The sequence below is a fragment of the Hippichthys cyanospilos genome, chromosome 7 (genome assembly GCF_059441005.1).
Source record: "Hippichthys cyanospilos isolate Australia breed blue-spotted pipefish chromosome 7, RoL_Hcya_1.0, whole genome shotgun sequence".
Taxonomy (NCBI): Eukaryota; Metazoa; Chordata; class Actinopteri; order Syngnathiformes; family Syngnathidae; genus Hippichthys; species Hippichthys cyanospilos.
In genome coordinates this window covers 6,291,629-6,318,281 of record NC_142375.1, presented here as the reverse complement: position 1 = coordinate 6,318,281, position 26,653 = coordinate 6,291,629, and the positions used below count along the sequence as shown (strand labels likewise).

At 41.9% G+C, this 26,653-nt stretch overlaps 1 protein-coding gene across 3 annotated transcripts; it reads left to right on the top strand.

The window, feature by feature from the left end:
* Positions 1-7,808: 7,808 nt before the first annotated feature.
* LOC148420819 (axin-2-like) lies at positions 7,809-25,954 on the top strand. Of its 3 annotated transcripts, none has more exons than XM_088419834.1 (11): positions 7,809-8,019; positions 11,022-11,966; positions 13,679-13,819; positions 16,168-16,270; positions 17,643-17,783; positions 18,561-18,982; positions 19,085-19,234; positions 19,334-19,567; positions 19,678-19,779; positions 21,413-21,538; positions 24,288-25,954. In XM_088419834.1, the coding sequence occupies exons 2-11, from the start codon at positions 11,134-11,136 to the stop codon at positions 24,412-24,414; spliced, it is 2,379 nt and encodes a 792-aa protein (XP_088275960.1). In that variant the 5' UTR covers positions 7,809-8,019; positions 11,022-11,133; the 3' UTR covers positions 24,415-25,954. The 3 variants fall into 3 exon arrangements, with proteins under 3 accessions (XP_088275960.1, XP_088275958.1, XP_088275959.1); XM_088419832.1 differs by lacking the exon at positions 7,809-8,019 and adding an exon at positions 9,258-9,664; XM_088419833.1 differs by lacking the exon at positions 7,809-8,019 and adding an exon at positions 9,995-10,223.
* The last annotated feature ends 699 nt before the right edge of the window (positions 25,955-26,653 follow it).

Here is a 26,653-nt window from a genome sequence, read left to right as displayed (position 1 = left end):
ATGCAGTGATGCACATTTCATTCTGCATGTCTGTGGTTACACAACCTTTTCCTAAAAATTATTGACATCAAACATTAAAAAAAAAAAAAAAAAAAAAAAAAAACATGGCATTTTCAAATTCAGTCCTTCAAAAACATGGCCAGGGTTACATCATGGCCAAGTTGTCATAGCTACAATAATAAAATGTTTCGAAAACAAAGAGGCATTTTCCATTCCACTGTCTTATGTTAAACTGCAGACTAGCTGTCACTTGTGTCTACAGTATCCAGTCATATTACCTGTTTAGTTTGCTTTATGTTACGACTATTTATTTATTTATTTATTGCATGCCACTCACAATACAAACTCACAATATACCTATATATTGGGGCTGCAGGTAAATGTACACTTCAGTATTCATTTTCACTTGGAGAAAGTCTTCAAAAACAAAGTTTGTGATGAAAGTCCCAAACTGCATTGGTTAGCAAAAGGCCATATGCTCCAATACTAAATTGAAATTTCAACACAGTTATGGTTAGAGCTTCTTTGTGTGATATATTTTAGCTGTCGTCTACCGGAACAAGCGGACAGAACTGAAATATAAATTACCCAACTGTATAAATGTATGACATATTTAATAATGAATGAAGACAAGGTGGTAGTTGTTTTTTTCAGTCAATGGAACAGACACATTGCAGTGCATTCAACATGTGCCAACAATGTGTCCAACCACACCTCATATGATGATCAACACACCCCACCAGTGCGCGTTTGCTATTTAAATGTCTTGTCTCTGAGCGAGACAGTGACAACTGCGCAAGACGGAAACAGACAATAATACCAGATAAGAGCCATGTGCGGGACATAGACCATAATTTTCCTGGTCTGATTCCAAGCTTGCCATATTTTGACGGTTAGTAAGTGGCTCATAAAGGAACCTTTCATGTGATTTGATGTTTAGGGTTACACGAATAGAATGCCATCCAATTCTTTTGTGCTTGGGCACAAGTATTTTTTTTCCTCTTATTCTTGCCCTTTAGTTCCTGAACATGTTGACAAACTTCCCCAACGTGTTTGTATCAAATTTAAGAACACTCACAGGTTTTGAATAATAGAAGAGTTTGACATTACTTGTGAAATTGTTTAAGTTCACACATTCAGATGAAATCATTGGTCATTCGATTACTTGGAACCAAAACGCAATAACCCACATATTCCCCTAAAAAAAACAACAAAAAAACAACTGTACTGTTATCGCAACCTTTTCTGATACACGGTGTGTGTGAACGTTGGTCAACAGCACGCCAAACGTTACGTCTCATGAACCAGGTAGCTGAGCGTCTTGCTCCTCTTATTGCAATTAAATGACTGACCTTCATGTACATTCAGAGCGAAACTGAAAATAAAAAAATGAAATCAGCATTAGCCATTCCTATAAAAATTAGTGCGTCGCAAATAACTTTTGGAAAGAATTTTGAATAGATACCAACTTAGCTAGCGATGCTAAACAAGCACATTTGTGATCTTTTTATATGCTAATTAGCATAGCATAGCCATTAGCAGGCATATTAACAGAAACGATGCATATAATACTTAAACCACAAGACTTACAGACATTGCTTTCGGATGAGCAACGACTCAAACACGATGTCAGGCTGAAGGTAGGTTAGCTGCCAGCATGTTCTTCTGCGTAAGCATGGCCTAAATTCTACCGTCACGCACAAGCGACTTCCTGTTTGCGCCTCCAAAATTGAGTAAACAAAGGATGCTGACTGCACAAAACAAATGTGTGTGTTTGTAGGCACAACAACGCCACACCTAGCATGAAACACAACACACCAACTACAATACTTCAAAAACATTCCTCAACAATTATTACTGTGGGCAGAACAAGAAAAAACAAAATGTTTAGAATAAGTAAAAACGGTAACATTACAAATATACTCTCATACTAAGTAAACAAAGTACTGTATATAATATATAATATGAAAAGCAAACACTAGTTTGCACATGAAAATATTATGGCAACAGTATTACTTCGGAAGGGCAATGGAAATGTACGTTTTCAATGATGACCCACACAGCTTTTCATATTAACTAAGTAATTAACATAAGTGTGGGATGAACTAACATTTAAAGAAAACACAGGCATAAAACAGCCTACCTCTTGGATCCGAATTTACAAGGGTATGGTTGTGGCCCCCGAGGCAGCCAATCAGACACATACATAAGTCTTCCCCCATTCTTTTGCTTCATTTTTAACCTTTGTCATTTCCTAAAAAAGTTTCACCAAAATTCAAAGTAAAAAAAAAAAGAACTGGATAAAGCAGTAACCAGGTCTACTGACTGTCGATGGCTTCAACTTCACTTTCTACATTCAGGACATGAACTCATGCGGAAGGCCATTTCCGTGGAAGAATTATGAGTACAGGCTGGCTTGGTGAACATCAGATAGATTTTGCTAACCATGCAGGTTTGCCAAGCCTAAACGGATTAGGCCAAACATCACAGACAGTGTCTGTATACATTATTAAACTTTGAAGCTACCAAAAAACAGGATTGCAGTAGAAAGCCATGAGAGTGGGCAGAGCAAGTAATTATTCATCCTCTGTGCCACCCTCCCGCCTTCTTGAACAAATCCCTCACTCATGTTTCAAAAGATGACTATTCTTTTTTTTTTTAATCCCTTTTTAGCCTTGTTGAAAACCTTAGCTAGTTATTACTACTCTTGATTTATTTATACTTTTCCAAACTTGGAATTAAAGTTTATTTTGTTAAATTGGATCTTTTAAAATGAACACCCTTAACTAGCCATAACAAGAAGATGAATGGCTGGCTTCTAAAATTTTAAGGGTGTTATGCACCATGTCCAACTTCAAAGCCCGTCTTAACTCCACACTTTAATTGTATCTTCTTCAAGCCTGTCTGCCTGACCGCCATCTGATTCTGCTGACAACTGCACTCCTCTCCCTTCTTCATGCTCATCCTTCTATCTCCTCAGTCCTCCTTCCCACCCCCCCACCCCCCCATCTGTCATGACAGATCTTCTTAAGTCACTCTAGCCTCTACAAGTGTCAACCCTGGCACGAGCCCGAAATTACTTTTTGGGATGAGTGTTGACATCTAGCACTCACCCCTCAGCTCATGCAAACAGAATGATGCTATTTGCCCTTCTTTTCCTCCCTCTCCCGACTCTGTTTATTTATCCATCCCCACATTTTTTTTTTCTTACCATTTCTCCCTGAGCCTACAAACAGCCATTCACGCTTCTCTCCATATGGGCTTTAATTTGCCATTGTCCCCCAAGATATTCCTCGCTCAGGCTTGAGATAAAGGGATAATCACTTCAAAGGGAAGCTGGGGGGGAGAATGCCCCCTCCCTCACATGCTGAAAGGAGAAGTGGACAATACGCTAATTGAGAGGGGGAACTGATCACAGGGTCTCTTCAAAGAGACGCCTGGCCACGCCCCCTGATGCACTTAATTTTATTAGTGTTTATTAAGATGCTTCAGCCAAAATTATCACCCAAACCCAGCATAGCCTTTGAACTCCTAAATATTGGGTTATTTGCAATTATCCACCCTCTCAACTTTTTTCTTCCTGTGCTATTTTAGTACAAGTGTAGGATTTGTGCTGAGGAAAGGGTGATAAAAGAGGCTGCACAGAATGGATTGTTTGCATTGTGGGAACTGTGGGCTGATGCAAATAGGATTTTTCTTAAGAAAAAGTGACTACAAATGATACAGGCCTCCTGATGAATTGATGTTTCTGTTGGTAGCAGCGTAGCATCTAAGATCTCAGCATTACACGCTACAAGAATACAAACATATATTATGACTTGATTTTCTGTACTTTACGTTGACTGAAGCTCCGTGTCATTTTATTTATGTCCCAGTACGTCAACTGTATCATTTGACATGCAGCGAATTGCTCACTTTCTCTGTTGTAAATCCTAGTTCTAATCAAATGAGTGATTTGTTTTCAAATCTGGTTATTGACCAGATGTGATTAGTTTCTTCTCCTTCACAAGCTCCCAATTAACCTTCAGGTCACCCTGTTTTATTGGGGCTTTATTGCAAGTCAGTGGCAGCACTCACATCCTTTATTGTGCTTTTAGAATGTTTGGATCTTTTTGTGAAATGGTTAGGCTCCTAACAAAGAGGTCGGTGTAGGTTCAACATCAAAAAAGTTGCTTCTGGTGGCTAATTTATGGCACGCTCTTTTGTTGAAGCATAGCACAAGCATGGGCATTCAAGGGTCAACAGGTGTGCCCTCAACGATTTGGCATCCTGTGCTGATTGCAAAGTGAATTTGAACATGATTTTCAGAGATGAGCTTATCTGGCAAGTAACCGATTGAAGAACCTGATCAAAACTTATAGTCTGAACTTTGTCATTGAAAAGAGACAGGAGACATGAAGCTGCTTCCTGTCTGTCAGCAAAAAAATGTAATGTCTGTGGCTTCTTTTTTTCCCTCTCGTTTTGCAGCTGTATCTGCAGCCTAATTTGATTCGGGCAAAGATGTAATCTTATTCTGAAATGACAAAAACACACATTTAAGATTGTCTGTCACATTTTATAACCCTTATGTACATCCATCCATCCGCTCTTTAAAATGACTTTGATGCACATTTATCAGTGCCGATACACTCCGGAAATTGGGCCAGATCAATCTAGTGCCCTTTGAAAATATCAGTGCTTACGATGCTGACCCACTTTGCCATTTAAAGTTCCATTTTGCAGTCAGCGGGCACTTTGCTTTAGGAAGTGTCAGACAGTTTTTACATTTTGGGTACGGGATTGTTTGGATTCGTGGCAACACTGTTTGTTTTAGAGAGACCTCCAGAATAAACAGAGGTTAGGACTTCATATTGCAACTTTCCAACTCTCACACACACCTAAACAAACTTTGTAACTGTTGGTGCACTGCTTTATGATAACACCTCAGTAAAACTTTATTTTAAAAAATATGTTGCAAACTAGCTGTTCTTAACCGCCAGACAAGCTTACTGTGTGCAGGGTGTGGTTGGCTGAATGTCAGTGTAATCAACTGGTCTACCAGAATATAGGAAAGACTTGGTAAAGCTCATATTTCGGTAAAACATTGGGCCATTTCAAGAGGCACTGCTACGCATGAAGCTTTACTCGGCCACGGGCCCCCTACTACAGTGTTCCCACTCCACCGGCTTGAACAGCAGTCAGGATCAGATCGCACATATCACAACCAGGATGGACCAAAGTGCACGTAGGAGTGGAGAAAATCTGATATATTGATGAGGGAAACAGGAGGAGTATGTCCAAAAACATCCAAGGTAGGTGTATTGGAAACTCTGAATTGTCCTTATGTGTGATTGGATGCATGAATAGTTGTCTGCCCTGCGATTGGCTTGCAACCAGTCCAGGGTGTCCCCTGCCTACTGGCCAAAGATGAGATAAGAATTGGGATAGGCACGAGCAAGCCAGCGACCCTAGTGAGGATAATTGGATATAGGAAATGGATGGATGGATGGATGGATGGATGCATTGATGGATGGGAACAGAGGGCAGAGCGGGGAGGCGGGACACGGGCAAACAGAGAGGCACAGAGTGCAATCAGGGGCAGGCAGAATTGTTGTTAGGCAGGCAGAGTGAATTTTCTTCCCAGGGCAGCTGGCATGATGGTAGTCAGGGACAAACAAGGTCAGAATGCAGTCAGAACTGGGAAGCAGGTGTTCAGGTAGGCGGGGGCAGGTAGAGGAGCAGGCTTTCATGTGGTCAGGGGCATGCATTGTCAGAGTCCTGACAGGCTGAACAAAAATGAAGACAGGAAGGCTTGGCATTTGAGCAAGACAATTTGGCGAGGACTGGCAGGAAGAGGCAGACTTATGTACTGGACAGGTAATTAGTTACACTTAGTGGTGATTAGACTGATTAAATGGAATGTTGTTGGACAGGAGACTTTGCAAAAGGTCTGAGGAACACTCTGTTCATATGGTAAGACTCGCGAAGCAGAGACACCAAAGCAGCAGTGTTCTGTTGTAACCATAATATGTCTTAATAATTTTGTGATGAAATATTGAATCAGTTTTCAACTTTTGGCTCATAAAAATACACTTTGCTGCTGTTTTTGTCCAAAGCCATTATTGCCACCGCAACTAGGAGGTGCACTCCTCTAAAAATAGCTAATTTGAGAAACTGAGATCAACCCTTAAAAAAGGCACTTAAGAGTTGGGAGTGATCGGGTCAAACAAACCATATATGAAGAGGGGGTTGGGGTGATGGTGTTGGGGTAGGGGTGGGGCTTCTATTTTAGGTGTTACAATATGACATTTCAACCAAGTACTCTGTTAATACACTTCTTTAGCTTATTTGAAAATGGAATACATAAAAACAAATCTCTTACATTTCAGAAGGGGTTGTGGTTGTTCTTAAGCACCCCCCCAAAAATTTGTTACAAACATCGAAACACCTATGTGAAAAATATTTTTCACCAAACTGCCATCTGCTGGATTTGGAGCGGCACTGCCCAACTTGGCCTTAATGTATACCACTGAAAATACAGATACAAACACACTGGGCCCGATTTAAATTAAGTTATAATGCCCCAAGTTTTGAACACATTATGTAGTATTTGGGAAAGAATGAAAGAGAGAGAGAGGGGGTGGATGTTTGAAGATGCTTTTTGCCCTTCTTCACCTATATGTAACATGGAGCTACATGGCTCATATCCATTGTGATGACAGAGATCATTAGCTTCACTAATTCATCCACATACACAATTATTAGGGCAGCAATGATGTTTCAAAACAGTATATGTGAGAAGTATAAGGTATCATTTGTATGGCTTGCGGTCAGTACACTGACCAGCTATATCTCGCTTACTTTAACATATCAGGAATAGATTTTTAGCGTATGTGATAGCTTTAATTGCTAACGTATCCACATTGTGCAACTGTCTTTCAAATTTTGAACCGCTGCAAATATAGTGGCCAAGTCTCTGCCACTCATGAAGAGTAGCTGCCAAACCCTACACATTGTACACAATTTCAAACAGGTTTTGCCACGTCTATCAATGTGTCGATCTTTGAAGCTCAAAACTTTAAAATATGGTTTCCTCCTTCACCATCTTTAGGAGTTTATTAATACAATGTGTTATAAGCTAGTGAGTGAACACAAAATTGTGTATGCTACTTGAATCTTAGTACTGGATCACAGGAAACACATCTAGCAACAGCACGGGTGATCTGTTAGAGTGACCCCACAAGCACCCGCTATTTGGGATCTTAGCTATTCATGACCATACTGTAGACATTCACATGGAAACTGACACAAATTTCTTCATAACTTAATATGAAACATTGTCAGAAGCTGGATTTCATTAGTTGTCGTGTCCTGTACCATCAGAAGAGTGTTGCGAATGTGAATCCTCTGACTTACATAATTATATTCTCCCCCATAAAGTTGATTTTCAACATCAAACGGACCTTTGAAGTACCATGGGACTGGATCACTGTCTAACTCACTCTCGAAGATTCTGTCACAATGACATTAGGAAAGTCATGTGAATTAAAGACTAGCAAACAGCTCTTGCCTTTGCTCTCTGTCCAATTTTTGTGAAAATGTCATGCTGCGCCATTTCCCCCAATGTGGAACAATGTAACTGTGTTAGGATAACAGCTTTGCGGCAAAGCCTATAAGCGTATATGCATAATTTTCGAGACTTTACACTCAAGTTAGCTATGAAATTATGTAACGTTTTGGTTTTTATATTTCCTGCTGATCTTCTATTGGTCAGCGTCACTTGTTCAAAAATGGTGGTACATTAAAGCTTTGTTCTCCCGTGAGTGCTTATAAAAACGTATTTACAGTGCATTTTAGTGCTTAATTCAAACTTGAATTGGTTAGCCATGGGTCCCAAAATAGCTCATGATGTTAAAGAAAGAAGAAGATGATTTTAATGGAAACAAAGCTGTAGATAATCAAGAAATACGAAGGCTTAGTTAGCCTAGCCTAGGCTACCCTCACTAGGGAATATGGCCATAACAAGCTTGTCACATAAAGGTAAATAAATCATTTCTATATATTTTTTTATCTATGATGTTTTTTTTTTAAATTGCATACATGAAAATTATATATAAGTAGCACTCACTATACTATTTTGATACCGATTTCTAATATGTATATCCATTGTTGATGTTTTTACTTGGGGTTTTACACTAACTAACATAGGTTTGGATCACCCACCATCCGGCCGAATTCGCGTTAAGATCCTAACCACAGAACGGATTAATCTCGTAAACCGGGGGCCCACTATATATATATATATATATATATATTACTATATATATATATATATATATATATATATATATATATATATATATATATATATATATATATATATATATATATATATATATATATATATATATATATATATATATATATATATATATATATATGTTTGGCCATTACTAATAGACATTGTGCAAATCGTTGCAAATCTAGCCCTCATGGAACTGATAAAAGTCAGATCCCGTTATCAACCACATTTTGTTATCAAGACCACAAATCCAGAAAATGGACCATTAACCATGTGAAATCAAAGACAAAAGAGATTCATGTCTTACTGCAACCGTGATCATGCATCATATCTGACATATGCGGAATGTTGAAGTAATGTTAAATTAAAAGAATCATTCAAAAATACCCACTTTTTCACGTTACTTTTTTAAATAGCTATTTCAGAAAAAAAATCTACACTCGGAACTTGATGAATGCTTGCTATTTATCTTATTCGTTAAAATGTATTCCAATAAACCCAACACCTTTGCTAGCAACTTTGAATTTTTAACTACAATTACATCAATATAAACAAATCCCACACTTGTGTGTAAACCCACACTAAACGCAAGTGTAATTGTTATGGCATGAACACACTGAAAATTGCAATGATTTCACATCTACAAAACAATAATGTATATTTTATTTATTGTTCATATTTATTATTCTCCGGTTGGAGCAGCGCTCCCAATTTAATTGTAGAGGTGGTATCCGCTGTACAATGACAATAAAGGCATTCTTTTCTCTTCTTTCATACAAACACTGCGAGCGTACAGTACGGGACTGTACTTGAGTATTGGCTGAGCAGATCGTTTTACTTGTGTACTGACGTTTCAAAGCCTCAGGGAGTTAGCTCGATTATCTGTCTTTGATAAGGTCCTAGTATACGAGTGAATTGATTCCTTGCCCATAACATGCATTTGGAAACAAAGATTTTCGCCCCAAACGCATGCGCTCAAATCAATGCAACACACCGCGTTAAAAAGCACCGTTTGTGTCAACTCGCCTGTATTTTATTTCATCTATCTGAGGGAAGAAAGTAGTCGCGTGTTGTTATGTATCTTCCGGGACTGTGGCAGCCTTTTTTCTTTGAAGTCCATACTGCTAAACCTTCAAGCCAGTTGGTTCAGAAACATACCCCGCTGTGTTGTGCTGCTTCTCTTCATTCTTTACACTTAACCCGAGCTGAGGTTGAGCAAATGGAGAAAGACGCCCGTTTGGTTGTATGTATGCCTGGGAATTGTCCGATTTGATAAGGTCTTTGGAGAAACGCCGGGTGCGAGTGAAATACAAACTGTCGCGTCTGGACTGGCTAAACTTTGAACGATTTCGGATGTGGCAGCCTGCTTGGAGAACACGGATGGTAAGTTGTAGCGAAGCTGTTCCACAGGCCCCCTCTCTTGGCCGCTTTGATGTGCTGCTGCTCAGCTTTGAAGTTGAGAAAGCGGGGCTATGTTTCTTGTTTGTGGGCGAGAAATACGGCGAGATAAGAAGCTTATGTGTCTGTGTGTGCTTGTGCGCGCGCGCGCGTACACGTGGCTCAGATTAAAAATATATTTTAAAAAAACGAGTGTTTCTCCGTCTGTGCGTCTCCTATAGCCGGGGAAAAAAAAAGTGGGACGTATTCCGCAAGCGGAGCCCCCTCCTCCTTTTCGTTTACCTCCTCCGGATTTTGACACCCCCAGAGAGCTACATAGGGATTGAGGCGGCCACTTCTGAGGTCATTTGTTGAATGGGGGAAGGATACGTTACAGTGTTTTACTCGGAGAGAAGGGACACGCGTGTCACGGCAGATGCTGCGCATGTTCGCGTGTTGTGCTGGATTACTTGCCCTGAGAGTTGTGGACTGCAATCCGCCTTTTCAAAAAATGGAATAACTCAACTTTTTTCAACTGCACTCCCGTTGGATGTAGCCTGCGATGGTATGTTGCTATGAAGAAATATCCCTGATGTTGCGCGCCTCCTTAAAAACTCCCCAAATAATTCCACCTTTAGTTTGTAATTGTAATAAAAAAATATACATATTATGCATCTAACCGTGCAATGTTACTTGCAGCGTATACAATAAAAATGTGGCTATTTCTGGCAGAGAGGTTGGCAGTCTTTATAAAGCCGCAACTATAACACCGCTATTACGTCCTTTGACGAGCATTTGGTTATCGATCGCGAACGTTTACGCGCAAACGAGCGGATTTTCCCGCGGGGTTGCTCAGCCAAGCTATGGTTTTGCGATGGTCACGTGAGATGAACGGTACTGTATCTGCACTTGTGCCTGGAAAGCTATAGACAAAGTGTTGGGCTCCGAATGCGAAACCAGTCCATGTGACTTTGTGCGCGTATTGCGATAACCGGTGTATGGTATGGTCGCAAGTGGGAGCCAATTAGAAATGAAGCCGGCGCCAAAAGAAAGAAAAACACGTGTAAGCCACAGATGGCGGAATCTAGTTACGGTGAAGAGTTAATACTGTGGTTTGTTTATTCTTCTAAAATGTTTTGATGTGACAGATCACTGCACGTTGAGGATGTGGGCTTTAGTTGATCACTCATTTAGATTATAAATAGATAAATGAACCGAAAAAAACTTCTTTTTATTTTCTGAACCTACTGAGGTGTGTGTGTTTTTTTTTTTTTTTTAAGACAACTGACTGTTTACTTGATGTCTTCCTTTGAAGTTCAGCAGGATATGGCTTTGATTAGATCAATACTTTGGTGTGTTTCAGAGTGAAGAGGAGCTGAGAAGCTCCCCCGCTGCTTTTAGAGAGTGAGTAGGATTAGGCTGGAGCTCAGTGGAGGCACCACTGCACTCTCACACAGGCAACCGGAGCTGGAGCCATGAGCAGGGCGCTTACGGAGCACATCAGCAGTAGCTTCCGAGAAGATGCTCCGCGTCCTCCGGTACCGGGAGAGGAAGGAGAGTCGTCATGCTACTTACCCAGCCGGTCTGGAAAAATGAAAGCCCTTAATAAGGTTAAAGAGAACCCCACTGCCGCTGCGCTCCCCGGCTCCACGCCGAGGAGGAACGAGGATGGATTGGGGGAGCCGGAGGGAAGCGCGTCCCCAGACTCGCCGCTGATCCGGTGGACAAAGTCCTTGCATTTTCTTCTCGGCGATCAAGACGGCGCTCACCTCTTTAGGACCTTTTTGGAGCAGGAGAATTGCGTGGACACTTTAGACTTTTGGTTTGCATGCAACGGCTTCAGGCAAATGGACTTAAAGGATACCAAAACAATGCGAGTCGCCAAAGTTATTTTCAAACGGTACATCGAGAACAACAGCATCGTTGCCAAGCAGCTCAAACCCGCCACCAAGACCTACATAAGGGATAGCATTAAGAAGCAACAGATAGACTCTGCCATGTTTGACCAGGCACAGACAGAGATCCAGTCCAACATGGAAGAGAATGCTTACCAGATGTTTTTGACCTCTGACATATACCGCGAGTATGTGCGCACAGGCTGTGAGAACGCAGCATACGCCAATCATGGCACGCTCAGCAGCCTCAAGCTTATGTGTGGATACCTTCCACCTCTTATGGAGGAAGAGGAATGGAGCTGCCATGACCTGAAGGCAAAGGCTTTCGGTTCCGTGGTTGGACTTTCGGCGAAATCCTTTCGGGCGACAGCTACCATCCGGACGACAGCTGAAATTCTGGAAAACGGTTGCAGGTAAGAACGGTGTTTCCTAAAGGATGTCTTAATTGCACCAGCATGGTTGTTTTGAAGTTTTCATTGGATACTTTACTCATGTCAGTTCTTGTTAAGAGTTGGGCGAGGAGACAGTTGATCAAAGGGTCCCAGAATAACATTCTTTATGCTTGTGCCCTTCTGCCTCGGAGTTAGTTAAGAGGTTAGGGGGCATTGCTTACAAAACATCAATGGAGCTGAGCCTTTCTTTTAAGTAAATGGTGTCTTGCAGGTAACTCTCCGCTGGCTTATTCACATTTCCTGTGCTTTGAAACCCTTCCTCCAGTGCAGGCATGACTTCACACACCAAGTGCCAGACTATTACAGCCAGATTTGGGGGGAGGGTTGTTACAGTGTAGGTTTTGCAAAAGGACCACTTGCCATTGAGCTATAAAGACTTCTCAACCTCAAGTTGTGATTACAAACTAATTCTAGCGATGTCATTTTGTCGAAAGGGTTTTTAACGATAACCCCTGCCCTATCTTGATAAACAAGACATTCAGTACTTGTCTGTGGCGCTGTTGCTCAGAGATCATTCAAAACAGTTGTAGTTATTCATTTGCATGTCAAGGTCCACGCTAAGTTTGGACCCAGTAAGTAAAGCGCCTGTTGATGCGTATACTTATTTTGTTTTGTTTTTAGTGAAAAATTACATAGCAAGCAGAAAACCACCTTTTCTCCCTTGCATCACCCCCCCCCCCCCCCCCTTTTCTGTGGCCCTCACCATGTCTGTAGGTCAACCCATTTCCATCTCAAACATGTGGAACTAATTTTGGCACTGCGCAGATTCTCTCTTCTAGTGTTTTTCCTTCTTAGATCTCCCATACGCAACTCCAGAGTGGTAAAAACATCCTCAGTTCAGTTACATAGTTTGTGCCACCGCGTTGTGTGCATCTGCAATTCAACACCTTTTATGTCTCCTGTTTGGAAAATAAATTGCTCGTCAGAGACTAAGTACGCTTCGCGGGAAGAGGCAAGAAATGGAGGAAGTGAAGACAGTAAAGGGGATCGTGAAAGCAACAAGAGATGTAGGGAGAGATTGGGGGGCGCAGAAAAGCCCAGCTGTGCTAAATACCTGACTCTTTGCGCGGACCTTCCAAAGGTCAGGTTTGTGCTTGGGGCCTACAGCTTTAGTCATGCTGGGGTTCTCCTCTCAGCACTCCCAGCAGAAGGCATTCTCATAAAGAAAGGGGCCCTCCTACCCCCTTTCCCTCTCCCCCACCCTTGCAAAAGCTCAAGTTCCCCCTACCTCCCCTTCCCCTCTCTTCCTCATCCACCCCCTTCACCACTACAACTGGAATGCAACACAGCAGGAGAGTAGATAGTCAGTCACACAGAAAGACTTAAGCAAGGAGAGCGAGGGAGTTTGGGAAAGGGAGGATTCACAGACTGGAGATGGGGAGAGCAAATGCGAGAAGGGCGAGAGCAAAGAAGGGCTGGCATGAAAGAAAAGAGAGAGAAGGCTCTCTAATGTGGATGATACAGTGTTGTGGTAATGACTCATATTACAGAAATCTACTGAGGACATCGTCAAAACAAACTTGAAGTTGTCCTGTTTATCTTCTTAATTGGATTGAATGCGCATCAAAGGCGAACATCAATCCGGTGACATGTTCTCGCAGACTCTGGTTTATACTGCGACACTAAAAAAAAAAAACATCCCTTTAAAATGTCAATTCTACTTTCGTTCACAGGGCACACCGTCGAGGAGACAATGCCAGCCCGTATTTTGTCAACCCTGGCTACATCTTCGCTCCTGCCACCAGTGCCAATGACAGTGAGATATCCAGTGACGCTGCGACCGATGATTCCATGTCAATGACAGACAGTAGTGTGTAAGTGTTTTTGAGAACATGCATTTCTCAGGAGATCACGTGGCCACTTAAAATATAAGATTGGTCAAATTTCAACACATTTTCAGGAAAACTAAGCAAGGGGGGCAAATATTTGTTCTTATAGCCTGACAGACTCAGCTTTTCTTTGTAGCCACCAGGTGGTCCACGCGCCAAACAATGGCCGGCGAATAATGTAATTAAACAGGTCGTTCCATAAATGTGGCGTTGTCACGGCCTCCGGATTGAGAACTGCAAAAGGCACTTTTCCGGAAAACCTTTTTGAAGTTTATTTTCCTGTACATTACTTGCGGGAGAGTAGGGGGAAAATATGAGATTGTCTTGATGTGGGTGGGGGTGTTGCTTCATTCCTCAAAGTTGAAATTCATCCCTCCCACCCACCCACCCTTCTGCCACAACAGACATGTTTTTTTTTTCCTTCATATTATCTAATCGCTCTTTTCTTTGAAGCGCTAAAGGAGAGGAGGAGGGAAATGGCCATTTGGGCCTCAAGACAAACTCACTGAAAAATGCTGGCACCAAATGAAAGGAGGCTTACTCACATGGTGGGTCGGTTTCCTGCCACTGGCCTCTGTGGCGTGCTGAGATCATGTGTCTGCAAGGCTTTCACAGGGGTTACTCATTGATAGACCTTGGGACAGAGGAACTCCCCCCTGGCCAGACTAGTGCACCCCCAAAAATCACTTCCATCATGACCCAGCCCTCCACGCAGTGTGTCTCTTCCACCCTCCAGAGCCTGTTGCGAGAGTGGTGGGGCTCAAAGTGCAAGAGAGTGAGAAAATAAAGTGCGTGGAGTATAAAGGGCTTAACTGAATCGCTTTCAGCCTATTGTTGGGTGAGGGGGGCTTAGGGGGATAAAAGGGTGGCTGGCTGCTTTGAAAATGACTTGCACAACTGAATAGGAGAGCCCCATAAAGTAAAGGGCCCATGAAGCCATGAAAGACTATGTCTGTTTTCTCTTCCAAAACCTACACAAAGCATCAAGCTGCCAAAGTGTATCACCAATGTGCAGGCAGTTTGGCTCGATTAAAAACGCAGCGTAGGACATTTGCTTGATATTGTGTTGATAAGAGTAGTCAGACCATCTTTAGTTTTTTTTGTTTTTTTTTACTTCGGTTCGACTAAGAATGACTTATTGGTGTTGGAGAGACAACGGTTTTGCTAAGAGTGGCACTCTTCTATCTCAAAAGTATTGCGTAATACTGCCTGTATGGCTGTAGTAATAATGATGATGTGCACAACTTTTTTTACTAGCCTTGTTGAATAAGGCAGTACGTCGACCGTATTCAAATGTCACACACTACAGACCTTGGTCTCTGCGACACGGGTCTCTTCTGTCCTTGACTACAGTTCCTTTGTCTTTCCACCCAAATGGTTTTCAGTAACACAAAAAGAGATTCTTCCTCTTTCATTCGAGGGAACAATTTGATTAGTGGTTAAAAGTGGCTGTGCAAATTTGTATCTCATTTCCCAGATAAAGAACAAGAAGAAGAGGATTTTGGGGTGGTGGGAAGGGGGGCTTCAGTTTTTGCTTATATCTTATTTATGGATTTACTTGGACGCTGGGGAATGTTGCAGCACCAACTTCAAACATTACCTTATCTTACAAACCAGCCTTTTGATGTTGCTCAGATCAGAGGCTCACAGCAAAGCGCTTGCCAAACGAAGATGGCAGTGGGTGCATATGTGCACGAGTGTGAGATTTCAAAGCAGCAGCAGAAAAGTAGCGTTTGGGCTAGGTCAGATACTTCTGAGTGGCCAAAACGGCCAAGATAATTGGCTCAGCTTAAGTGGCAACCAACTCAAAAGGCTATAGCAAACTGGAAGAAATAATACTCCCATAATAATCCTTTAATTTGTATGAATGTCTTCCTAAGGCTCTGTGTCAATAATACAAAAAAGTCCTATCCAGCTCTTGAGAATATTGTAGAGTATTCCGCTTTATTAAGAAGTGCTGTCAAAGTTGACAAGGACTATTCTTATCAGGAGGGCTCTTTTGAAGTCCGCAGGAGGGTGTTTAGCATATCTCACCCATTGTTCTGCGGGGTTTTGTGATGTGCGTTTTTGTTGCCTTGGCTTCAAAAGATGTGAGGCCTGTTGACTTTTCTGTAGTGTGAATAGTGCTATGCCATTGGGGGGGATGTTGTGTTAGTCTGTTAGCTGATGAACAGCCTCCCAGCTGTTTTTTTTTTTTTTTTTTATCCTTTCACAACAAAAATTGGCAAATGGTCTGAAAGTACTTGCATTTAGCAAGAAACTAGCAAGAACAGCATTCAGTAGTTGTTTACATTTTTAGGAAATGTGAATGTTAATCGTTTTGTACTTTACAGAGATGGAATCCCTCCTTATAAGCTGGCCCCCAAGAAGCATCTCCAGCGAGAGATGAATCGCAGCGTCAAGATCAATGGCCAGATTACCCTTCCCCACTTTCCAGTAAGTTTTTTTTTTTTTTAATTGCACTAACAGTATTCGTTTCTGTCTTGCTACTCACACAAAATGATGATTTTTGGGGGACTCGTTACTTTAAACCTAAACCATAAAAGAGGTAAAGAAAATAAGAAATACCCACAAACTACCCTAATAAACCTGTAAAGAGAGGATATCATTGAAGCTGATTTGGGTCTCAGTAGAGGCTCAAAACCTTTGCTCTTTTCAGATGAGGATCTGCTAAGGGCAAATAGGAGAAAATGCAAATGTAGTGGACGAGCTTGTGTCCTTTCCGAGCATGCACTTTACAGTTTTGTCTGCTAATACGAGAAAATCTAAATGTAGTGGACAAGCTTGTGCGCTTTCCGTGCATGCACTTTACAGTTTTGTTTTTTCCTCTTCGTTTCCCCCACTCCTCCGCCGCCTCGCTTTTCTCTGAGTCTCTTTTTTCCCTTTCCCACTTGCACTCTTTTAATGTTTCCCTCCTGATTTGGAGATGGCTCTGACTCCCATGATGTACCAGCCCCTAGGCAGGGGGGGCCCCATGTAGGGCTGGCGCTCCTTTGCCAGCAGCTTCACTAGCCTTTCTTCTTATCCCTTCATCGTGTATACAAAGAGATGAGAGAACCCCCCCCACTAAAGTCAAAATCAAGAAAGCCAGTGTTCCAAATAACAAACAATAAAAGTGGTACATATATTTAAAGTAAGATAATGTGACTAAAATGTCTTTGAGCTGCCCTGTATGCAACTGGGAAACAAATTGCTACTTTGCTTTAGATCTTCCTGCTATTTGACTCGTCTGTCGCTCTCTCTTTGGCTTTGTCCCGCTCTCTCTCTCTGCCACCAATTGCATGTCTCCGTCCTTATTATTTTCATGCTGTTAATTTTGTCCCACTTCTCTCATTTTCTTCGCTTTACGCGCTCCCTCTTTCCTGTCAATATCTGGCTTTTATTCGGAGCTTTAAAGCTGTGTGTCCCTCCCACCCCTAGTGTGCGTTTGATGTTTGACAAGGGCCCTTTGAAGTGTGCTGACTTCAGACGGTGCCTAGCTGATGGCGTGGTTGGGCTACAGAGGGTGCAGGCGGGGGGGGGGCCCCCCCTCCAAGCAATGAACCAACTGCTACCCAGCAGCCTGGCACTGCCAAGGGCACTGGCCAAGGGGAGATCAGGGGTGTGATGGGCAATAAAGATGGTTCAGGTTAGCGAGGGCAAGGGCATCTGGATCATGCATTTTGGAATAGGTACAGGATTTTTGGAACAAGATTGGAATGGGACAAGAGCAGCGGATTAACGTGCCATATTGCATCTGTCAGGAACACTTCACAGTGACGCTAGCTGACATGAAAGTGTCCCTCACACTGCGTTGTTTACCCCGCAGAGGACACATCGTCTTCCGAAAGAGATGACCCCTATTGAGCCTGCATCATTTGCTGCCCAACTCATATTGCGTCTTGAGAAGCTAAAGCGAGAGCAAGAAACCATGAGCTCTTTGTCGGAGAGGTTACAACAGATCCAAGAGGTATGGAAACACGCACAGCTCTACCTTTCCTGTATAGATTCACCTAAGATAGTTACAGATCTTCATTATCTATTATCATGATCGATCATTATCCGGGTTAAAGTTCCATCTACAGTGTTAATGAAAACCTGGCCACTCTTCTCCCCTAATGGTCATTTCCTGAGAGGAAAGCAAGAAAGGCAAAATGCTAAATCTGACAGTGATAATTACAATTTGAAACGTGAATACTGTGAGTCATAAATGATATCTCTGTTTATTGGTTACATCTTATCAGTAAGTCTGCCCGGCAGTATTGCTTAATACAGTAAATGAGCCATTATGCGAGATTTGGTATTTCGAGGAACAGGGACTAAGAGATTGAAAAGTCTGTCTACTTCCCTTTTCCACTCTGTCCTCCAGTATTTCATCCCGTCAAACTTTAAAATAGTTATGTTTCTAGATACTCTTGAAGTTTCCTCAAATAGTTAGCACTTAGCTACTCTCTAGTGGCACGTTTGCTGAATGTGTAGTGCCAGTCTCTTTGTTATGCATAGGCACACTGCATTATAGATGAAGCGCACCCAAGGCCTGTTAGCGATGATAACAGTGTGGCAAAAAGGAAATTCAAATCAAGTTACGCAGGATTTTACTGTCACTGACTTCAGAGCATGATAGATATAAGTTGGTGTAAGTTGAAACATAAATCCCTCTGCTTGGTGCCATTTCCACTTGCAACTATGTTGCAGTGTTTCTTTAAATCCTTGATTGTTTTTCGTCCGTTCTTCTTTTCCTTGCCAGGAGGAGGAAAAAGAGGAAAGCACAGATGTCACCGTCAACACCTCCCTTCATCACCATCTTCTTCCATCTAGCAGCCAATGCGAGGAAGATCCCCAAGCTATCCTTGATGATCATTTATCACGGGTCCTGAAGACGCCTGGCTGCCAGTCACCTGGTGTGGTTCGACATTCACCGCGCTCACATTCCCCCGAACGGACAGGTGCCTTGGTATCTTCGGGCCACGGGTCCTACTTTGGTGCTTACGCTGGCTCTGCCAAAGCTCTGATGTCAAGTCGGCAATCCACAAAACACACCCATCACCATTATATCCATCATCATCATGCTGGGCTAAAGACCAAGGAGCAGATTGAGGTTGAGGCAGCTCAGCGTGTACAGTGCCTCTGCCCTCCAGGAGACGCCAATTATTCTGACTTTACCCCCGTGTGAGTGTCTATGCAAACCTGTTGTCGACATTAGATTTCGCCAACTCTTAAAATGCGTCTTTATGGATTAGCTCTTTGACGTGCTTCTTTGTCTTCCATTAGTCGCTGCAGCACTTTGTCAAGACGGCAAGCCCGATCCTCCAATGAGGGTTTGTCGTCACCATGCCTTCCTCTTGATACCACTGATCGATCTCAGAATGTTTGGCAGTGGATTCTGGAGAGTGAGAGACAGGGCAAACATAAACCTCACAGGTGTGTGTGTCAAACCGCTACGTGCTCCACAGAACTGTTCTGTGCTGTCTTGGTGCATACTCAAGTCAGCTTCTTTTTTTTTTTCGTTTTTCATCAAAGCTACCCCGGCCTTAAGAAGCCCAACCCCCTTGACTTCAAGACCCTGCCTGCTCGAACTCACTCCTTATGGGGCGGGGGTGGCATTGGTTCCGGTGCTAACCTTCGTGGGCATCATCCTGGCCACCCCTTCATACAGGACCCGGCCATGCCGCCGCTGCCCCCGCCCAACACGCTAGCACAGCTTGAAGAGGCCTGTCGTAGACTGGAGGAGGTCTCCAAGCCACTAAAACCGAGGTAGGACTAAACCAAGCCTCTCTTATTATATGATAGCCAATCATACTTTTTCTACATCTGAGTTGAAACTGTGTCAGCTCATAACTATTTTATCTCACTGACTTTTAAAGGCATTCAGCTGCAGCCATTAGTCTCAGAGACCAGAGCCATCCAGCCACAGCCTTCCCTGCTGGAAGCACCTCTTTATCCAGTTCGGGACTACAAACGGATGAGTAAGGAGTTCATTTTTGCTCAAATCTGTTGTTTTAACTTGGTTAGTTTCACACTTGCTCAAAACAGTTCCCTCCTCATTTTCTTAGTTTTACCCATAGCCATTTTTACAAGCATTCCTACATTCTTGTATTATTCTCTTGGGGGCTGTGTACATGAGAGTAATATTAATAAGATCTGATAAAACATTCTGTTTGCTCATTCACATGATTGTCTTAAATTTCAAAGTTTTTGAAAATCCTGCTGTTACTGTATGAAAGCGCCACATCAGTAACGCCTATGCATTCGTTCATGAATGACCCAGGTTCGTTACATGTGTATTGTTCAATATTTAGCACTTGCCAAACTTAACTGTGACTGAGACGGATTGATCACATTATATTTCAACCCAACTTGAATATAGTATACAAAATGAAACAATGTTTCAGAAAAGGTTAAAGAAATAAGCAATCGGAGTGTGCTTGTGGTGGGGAGACATTATGCAAATGGAAGTCAAAATGCGTGCAACTTTACAACTTGCTCGTTCCAGTAATAATTTCAACAGTGCCACACAGTTTTCATCATCATTTTAGATCTATTATGCTTAAATATTAGAATGTCAACAAAGCACCAAAGTCATCCATCTCCTATTCATCCGTTTAAAGAGTGTTTTAAATGTTACACAGTTAGATATATGCATATAAATGATAACATTCATTTCATTAATTTAGGATATCATGAAAACTTTGTTTTCTTGGAAGTGACATTTGAAACCATGAAGGTATATGTCTCATTGAAACAGTGCAACTCACCGTGTTGCTACCATGCCCCCTTCAGACGTTGTTCTAAAGCCGACCGGACACAAAACGATAACAGAAAAAAAAGCTATGTTAAACATTCATGCATAACTGATTCAAGTCAAACTCAAATACATGTAAACAGTGCATCCCATCCAAAAATGTAGGAATTAAAATATCGGAAGAAAATCGCCCCATCAAGGCAGTCTTTGTACGGCATTGGTTCATTTATATACAACGAACCTAACATATACTTAAAGCCTCTCCATCAGGTACAATTGTGGGAGTTGCATACATTTACGAAGAATGCACTTTCCATTAAATGATGGAGATCACAAATGATTGCTGGTTGTCTAACCGTGTCCTCCCATACACACATTTGTACCACTTCGATGTGTTCTACAGAAAAAAAAAAAAACAAACATATAAATGAAACATTGTTGTTTACTTGGCTTACATTCTGAAAAATGTCTTCCACAACTCCGGTGTTATGTGGAAAGTAAATATAGGCACGGTCACTCTGGTATTGTAGATGTGTTTTTACGCTGCACGGGTGGTGTAAAGGCGGTACGGGGGCGTTCCTCCTCACTTTGCCGTTATATCAAGAGACGTGAGAACGGAAGTCCCTCATTATCTGTTCAGGCGGATATGCTGCCATGAGTGCAGAATAAGCAAATAATCCTTAGAAATGCTTTAATGAAGGGAAATAACACATCAGGCGTATTTAGGGTAAAAAGTTAACTGTGTAATATTGTCCAAAGACTTTCTATATCTAGGAGTGTGGTATTCCATCAATTTAATGCCTTCTTTTACTTAAAAGATAGATTTTTCACCTTTTTTTTGTGTCTTTTTTTTCCAGGTCTAATGAACTAATGGTCACCTACTTCTTCTGTGGTGAGGAGATTCCTTACCGTAGCGTGATGAAGACCCACTGCCTCACTTTGGGACACTTTAAAGAACAGCTTAGCAAGAAAGGCAACTACCGGTAAATACGCCACCAACATCGCCATCATTTTTGCAGTGTCTTATTTTTATTTATGTGTACATTTTCATGCCACAATGCAATTAACATGTTAAGGACCATAGTATATGAAACATACTCACTTAGGCAGATGCCCATATTGTACATACTAAACTACATCAGACAGTAATACCGCGTCTGAAGTTCGAAAATGATCAACATCCCATAATATTCTTTGACCTGACGTTTCCCCCAACTGGTTTACGTAATGGGAACTTGACCATCTACATCATTCTCGCAGTTTCCTTGTAGTGTGATAACTAAACGGTGGTGCCATGTTGTCCTTTGCCATGTTGTCACCATCTGGCTGAAAATTCAGCTCCCTAGTATCTTCTTTCCATCCTCTTCCTTTGATGTGAAATGCCTTTGATGTAAAGATCAAAGGATTGAACAAAAATACCACACGAGGGCTTTAACATGACTTGACTGGCCTCATTTTCCCTTTTAATGATAGACACCTCCTGCGAACCATATCTAATGGGCTGCACTTTCACTCCAGCCGATACAAATCAGATTTCTGTCCGCAGTTGACAGAAGTCTGATTTCAATCAGATGATGCCGTATCTGATTCCATGCATTTTTCTTCTCTTTATACCGTCGTGGCACATATTGGAATTTTGCCACATGAGAACAAAAAAAAGCAGAATTGCGCCCATAAAGCCATTTTTAGTGTTGATTGTTATTGGTCATATACTCGTAAGCTAAGAACGGAGTGTGAAGTACTGAAGATTTTGACTTGAAAAGAAACTGGGCTGATCCACTGAAGGGGGTGGGGGTTCTGCAGCAATTTTGTTTGCACATCTGGTACTGATTTCCATGGTAAGGCAGCCTTAATAAAATGGCTTTGAAGCCTGATCCATTTTATTTTGTGCACAAAGACAGAGAGGCCTTCAAATTCCTCTTCCCCATTATTGCATCAGGCATTAAAATCAAATGTTGCAAGCACCTTCCTGTGTGGCTCCCGCCAATGACAGATAAAGACATTTTCAAATGAAAATGTGCATTGTTTCATGAAATTCCTCGGCCAATCAAGGGGGAAAAAAATGATTAAAAATGTAATTTCATCAATCATTTCTTTCCCTCTGTGTACTTACAAGAAAAAAGCTTTAAGGTTTTATGTGCCGCCTACGTGAGGCGGCAGACACATCTGTTTGTTAGGAGAGAGAAACAAGTCCTTGCACCCCTACTAACCCAAAACTCTTTAGCAAAAGCAAAGAAGAGGGAGGCGGACATGAAGAGTCTGGCTTCAATGGCGGCAGAATGTGTGGAGTTGGTTAATTTGGACATGGCAATGATACAGCAGAGAACAGTATGCTGCAGTCCTGCCAGACAATATTGGTGCCAGATGTTGCAAACTGAAAGAAAAAAAAACCTACCACATAAAACATGTTCCAATGGAAAGTCTCTGTCTGTCTCGCTCTCTCTTATGCACCAAGTGATGACTTTGAAGCATTTGTGAGAATGTAGTATTATGTTAAATCCAGCCATCTTAGAGAGTAGAGAGGTCACTCTTTTTACTAATGAAGAGTGCCTGCAAAGTCTAAAAAGTCATTTAGGGAAACCTTCACAACTTCACACAGGCCCCATTGCTGGCAAATAAAAACACTGTAGATGTGCTCATACTACCGTTAGTTTTCATATGCCTCTCACTCATGCACATCCAAAAAAATAAATAACATGTTTTCAACATGTTTGTACTGAATTAGCTGACAAAATACAGAGCCTTTACTTTATTTGTGAGTAATGACATATTAAAAAAAAAAAAGTATATATTTTTTCCCATTACAAAGCTTATCATTAAATTCCCTCCTGCTGATCTGAGTCTGACTTGAAAGTAAAAACGAGAGAAATCATTAGAAGCCTTGGCTCCACAATCACTGGGAGCAAACTAACCCCGGGAGTTATCTCAGCTTGAGAGAAGAAGAGTCTGATAGCGAGGTGACCCGTGACCTTCAAGAGACACCTCTCAGCTCCTTGGGCAAATCTTCTCGGGCTCTGCCCAAATCCAACATATTGCTCTCGCCGACTGAGTCGGAGATGGCCTCCGATACACTTCCGCAGCCTCGCAACCCTCCTTATTTTTTTGTTGTTGATTGGTACGCTTGCGTGCGTAGCGTCGAGACATAGAGATCATACGTACGTGCTCACGCCCAAGCGGCAGAGTGTGCCTGGGCAGACTCGGAGGCACCTGAAATGTCAACCGATGTGACAGAAAAGGCCTACGTCCAATTAGGAGCCGATGAGTCGGAAAGAGACGGGCGGCGGGGAGGACGATTGGGAGAGGGGGCAACTTAAGGCAGCTTCTAATTAACCCTTCCACTTTAATAAGAGCTTGCAAAAAGATAGGCATCTTTTGAATGGCCGGCAGTCATGACGAACAAGTGGATGAATAGAACCCCGTGCGCACACACGCAGCTTGGGATTGTTTTTAAATGGGGGGTTGAGCTGTGTTTACACAGCGGTGTGAGGTAGAGTCACCCTGCCTTTGAAGTGTGCAGTACGCCATGAAAGCGATGACTAAGTTGCTTTGAGCACGATCCGTTTCTGTCTCTCTCTGCGTCTATTAGAGCTTGGTTTGGACCAAAGAGAATTTAGTGGGAGTGTTTGAATGCTTGGGCGCCTATTCCGGAGTCAGATCATGTCTTTTTTTTTCTTCTTATTTTTCCCAGCATCGAAACGTTTTTCTCATGCTTGTTTTCCGTCTCCTCCACAGGTACTACTTTAAAAAGGCCAGCGACGAGTTTGAGTGCGGTGCCGTGTTCGAGGAAGTGTGGGAGGACGCCACGGTTTTGCCCATGTACGATGGCAAGGTCCTGGGCAAGGTGGAGAGGATGGACTAAAGACACTAGCAACATCTTTGACACCAAAAGCTAAAGTCCCAGAAACTTGATGAAGAGACGGTAGTATTTCTAGAAACGATTGATACTAATCTAAAAAAAAAAAAAAAAGGTTAATATATCCAGCACAAAGAGTGATTGAAGGAAGACGAGCCAATGAAGTATGCCTAATCCAGAGGAGGGGCTGTCCCTCCCTGATTTTCTCAACCAGCCAGCCTTAGAAACACAAGGGAAGGACACAAGAAACTTTAAAACACCGATTCAAAGGTGTGGGGGACCCCTTCCCGCTTCTTGAAAACATAACCACTGTTGTGATGCGTATTAAGAGACTGTCGTGCGTTTACACTGACAACGCGGGTCGAGTGCAACGGACTAGCAGAAGGACTGGAGACACAGCGCGCCGGCCAGCCTATGCTTACTACATAGTAACAAAAGTGTTTATACATGTGCATATACATACTTGCATATATGTATATATACATGTATTGTGTTTAGATGCGTTGTGTCACAAGTTGAAGGTTTTTCATGAATATTTATTGGAAGAAAAACACACACACACAAAAAATGTTCCCCCTCCCAACCTTTTTCCTTCCCTCTTCCTAGTTCCAGCCAAAAGGCAAGCTGCTTCGATTGTCGGGAGAATACTGTAGTGAAATTATTTCATTTGTTTTGTTCGATGTTACTATACACAAAAGGATGTGACGCTAGCCTAGCACCTGCCATCGCCTTGTTACTCTCGCATCCAAATCGACATCCTTCTTGGTCGGGGCCCCTAATGGTCGATCCCAGTCTCATATGCTGCTGAAAATTTGAAATGCTAGTTTGGTCACGCCAGTGTTCCCTTCCCCTTTGCCGGAGCTCACGTTTTTAGGCTGGCAACAGAGCTCGATTTTTGTGTTGTGCCTTTGTTTGTAAACCGGGCTTTGCACAGGGGGATACACACAGAGCAGAGACCCGCAACACAAGTTGTACCATCTAATAACGGCCGTGTTTACAGCTCTCACACACCAAAATGAAATGAGCTTACGAGAACATGTTTGAGAGGGGGGGAAAAAAGTCAACGATGAAGAACAATGGCTCTAATATCCTTTGAATGTTGCTATTGTAATTTCGTATTTAATTAACAGAACTCCTGTATACATTGTAATTATGCATTGGAAAGTATGGATTCTGACACACGTTGCACATCAGGAGTACACGCTCAAAAACAACACTTAGAAGAACACATATTGCTGGTGTTTTAGGAGTACAGCGCCTGTGCCTAAATGGATGCCATACCATGTGCTACCCTGTTTCAGGGTTTTAATATATATCCCTTGGTTTTCAGAAGGGTTTTTATGTTGAAAAGATATTTTTATGCTTTTAATGATATCATGTAATCGTGTTTGTTTTTTTTACACCACAGCCTTTTTTTTCATTCTATCAAAACTGTAAATTATACATTATATATAAAGAGTTTCATTTAAAGATTTACATGGACCTATAATTATTGTAATTATTGAGAGATGTAGCCTTTATTAAAGTTTTATATTTTTCAAATGAAGTCTGTGCTTAGTGATTTTCTCTTGCATTTAACATTCATTTTTACAATGAAATCATTTTGTGGCGTTTTTTTTTTAAGATTCGATTTGATGTGCGTTGCCAGCCAAGATACGGTTATTAAAGTCTCGCCCTTGCACCCTTGAAAAGCTAGAGCAGAAAATTTGTCTTAGCAATATGTGACGTGACCTTGTAACACACAGTACAGGACAAAGGTTTAGAGACACCATTTTCTTAAAGATGGCTACTCATTTTTCTTTAGTTAGCTGATAGGTTCTTGCTACAATAGGAATTTTAACAGTTGTCGATAAGAATTTCAAAAATTGTCCAATAAGGCTGTTTATTAACGTTACTTCTACATAGCACAACTAATGGTCCCAACCCAAGTGATAATGCAAGAAGTAACCTCAATAAGGCACACGAGCAAAGTGAAAACCGTTTCAGGTAAATACCTCTTGAAGGTCATCGAGAGAATGCCGGGTCAGCAAAGCAGTATTTAAACCAAAGGGCGTCTATTATGAAGAATCTAAATTAGGTTTTCAGTTGTTTCACTTTTTAATAACTCAATAACTCCACAAGATTATTCGTAGTGTTGATGCCTTCAGTGAGACTCCAAAATGTAAATGAGGAAACTATAAACAAAAAATAATATAAACATCGTAATTCTCCAAATATAAGACATACTTGTGTACAAGACTCACCT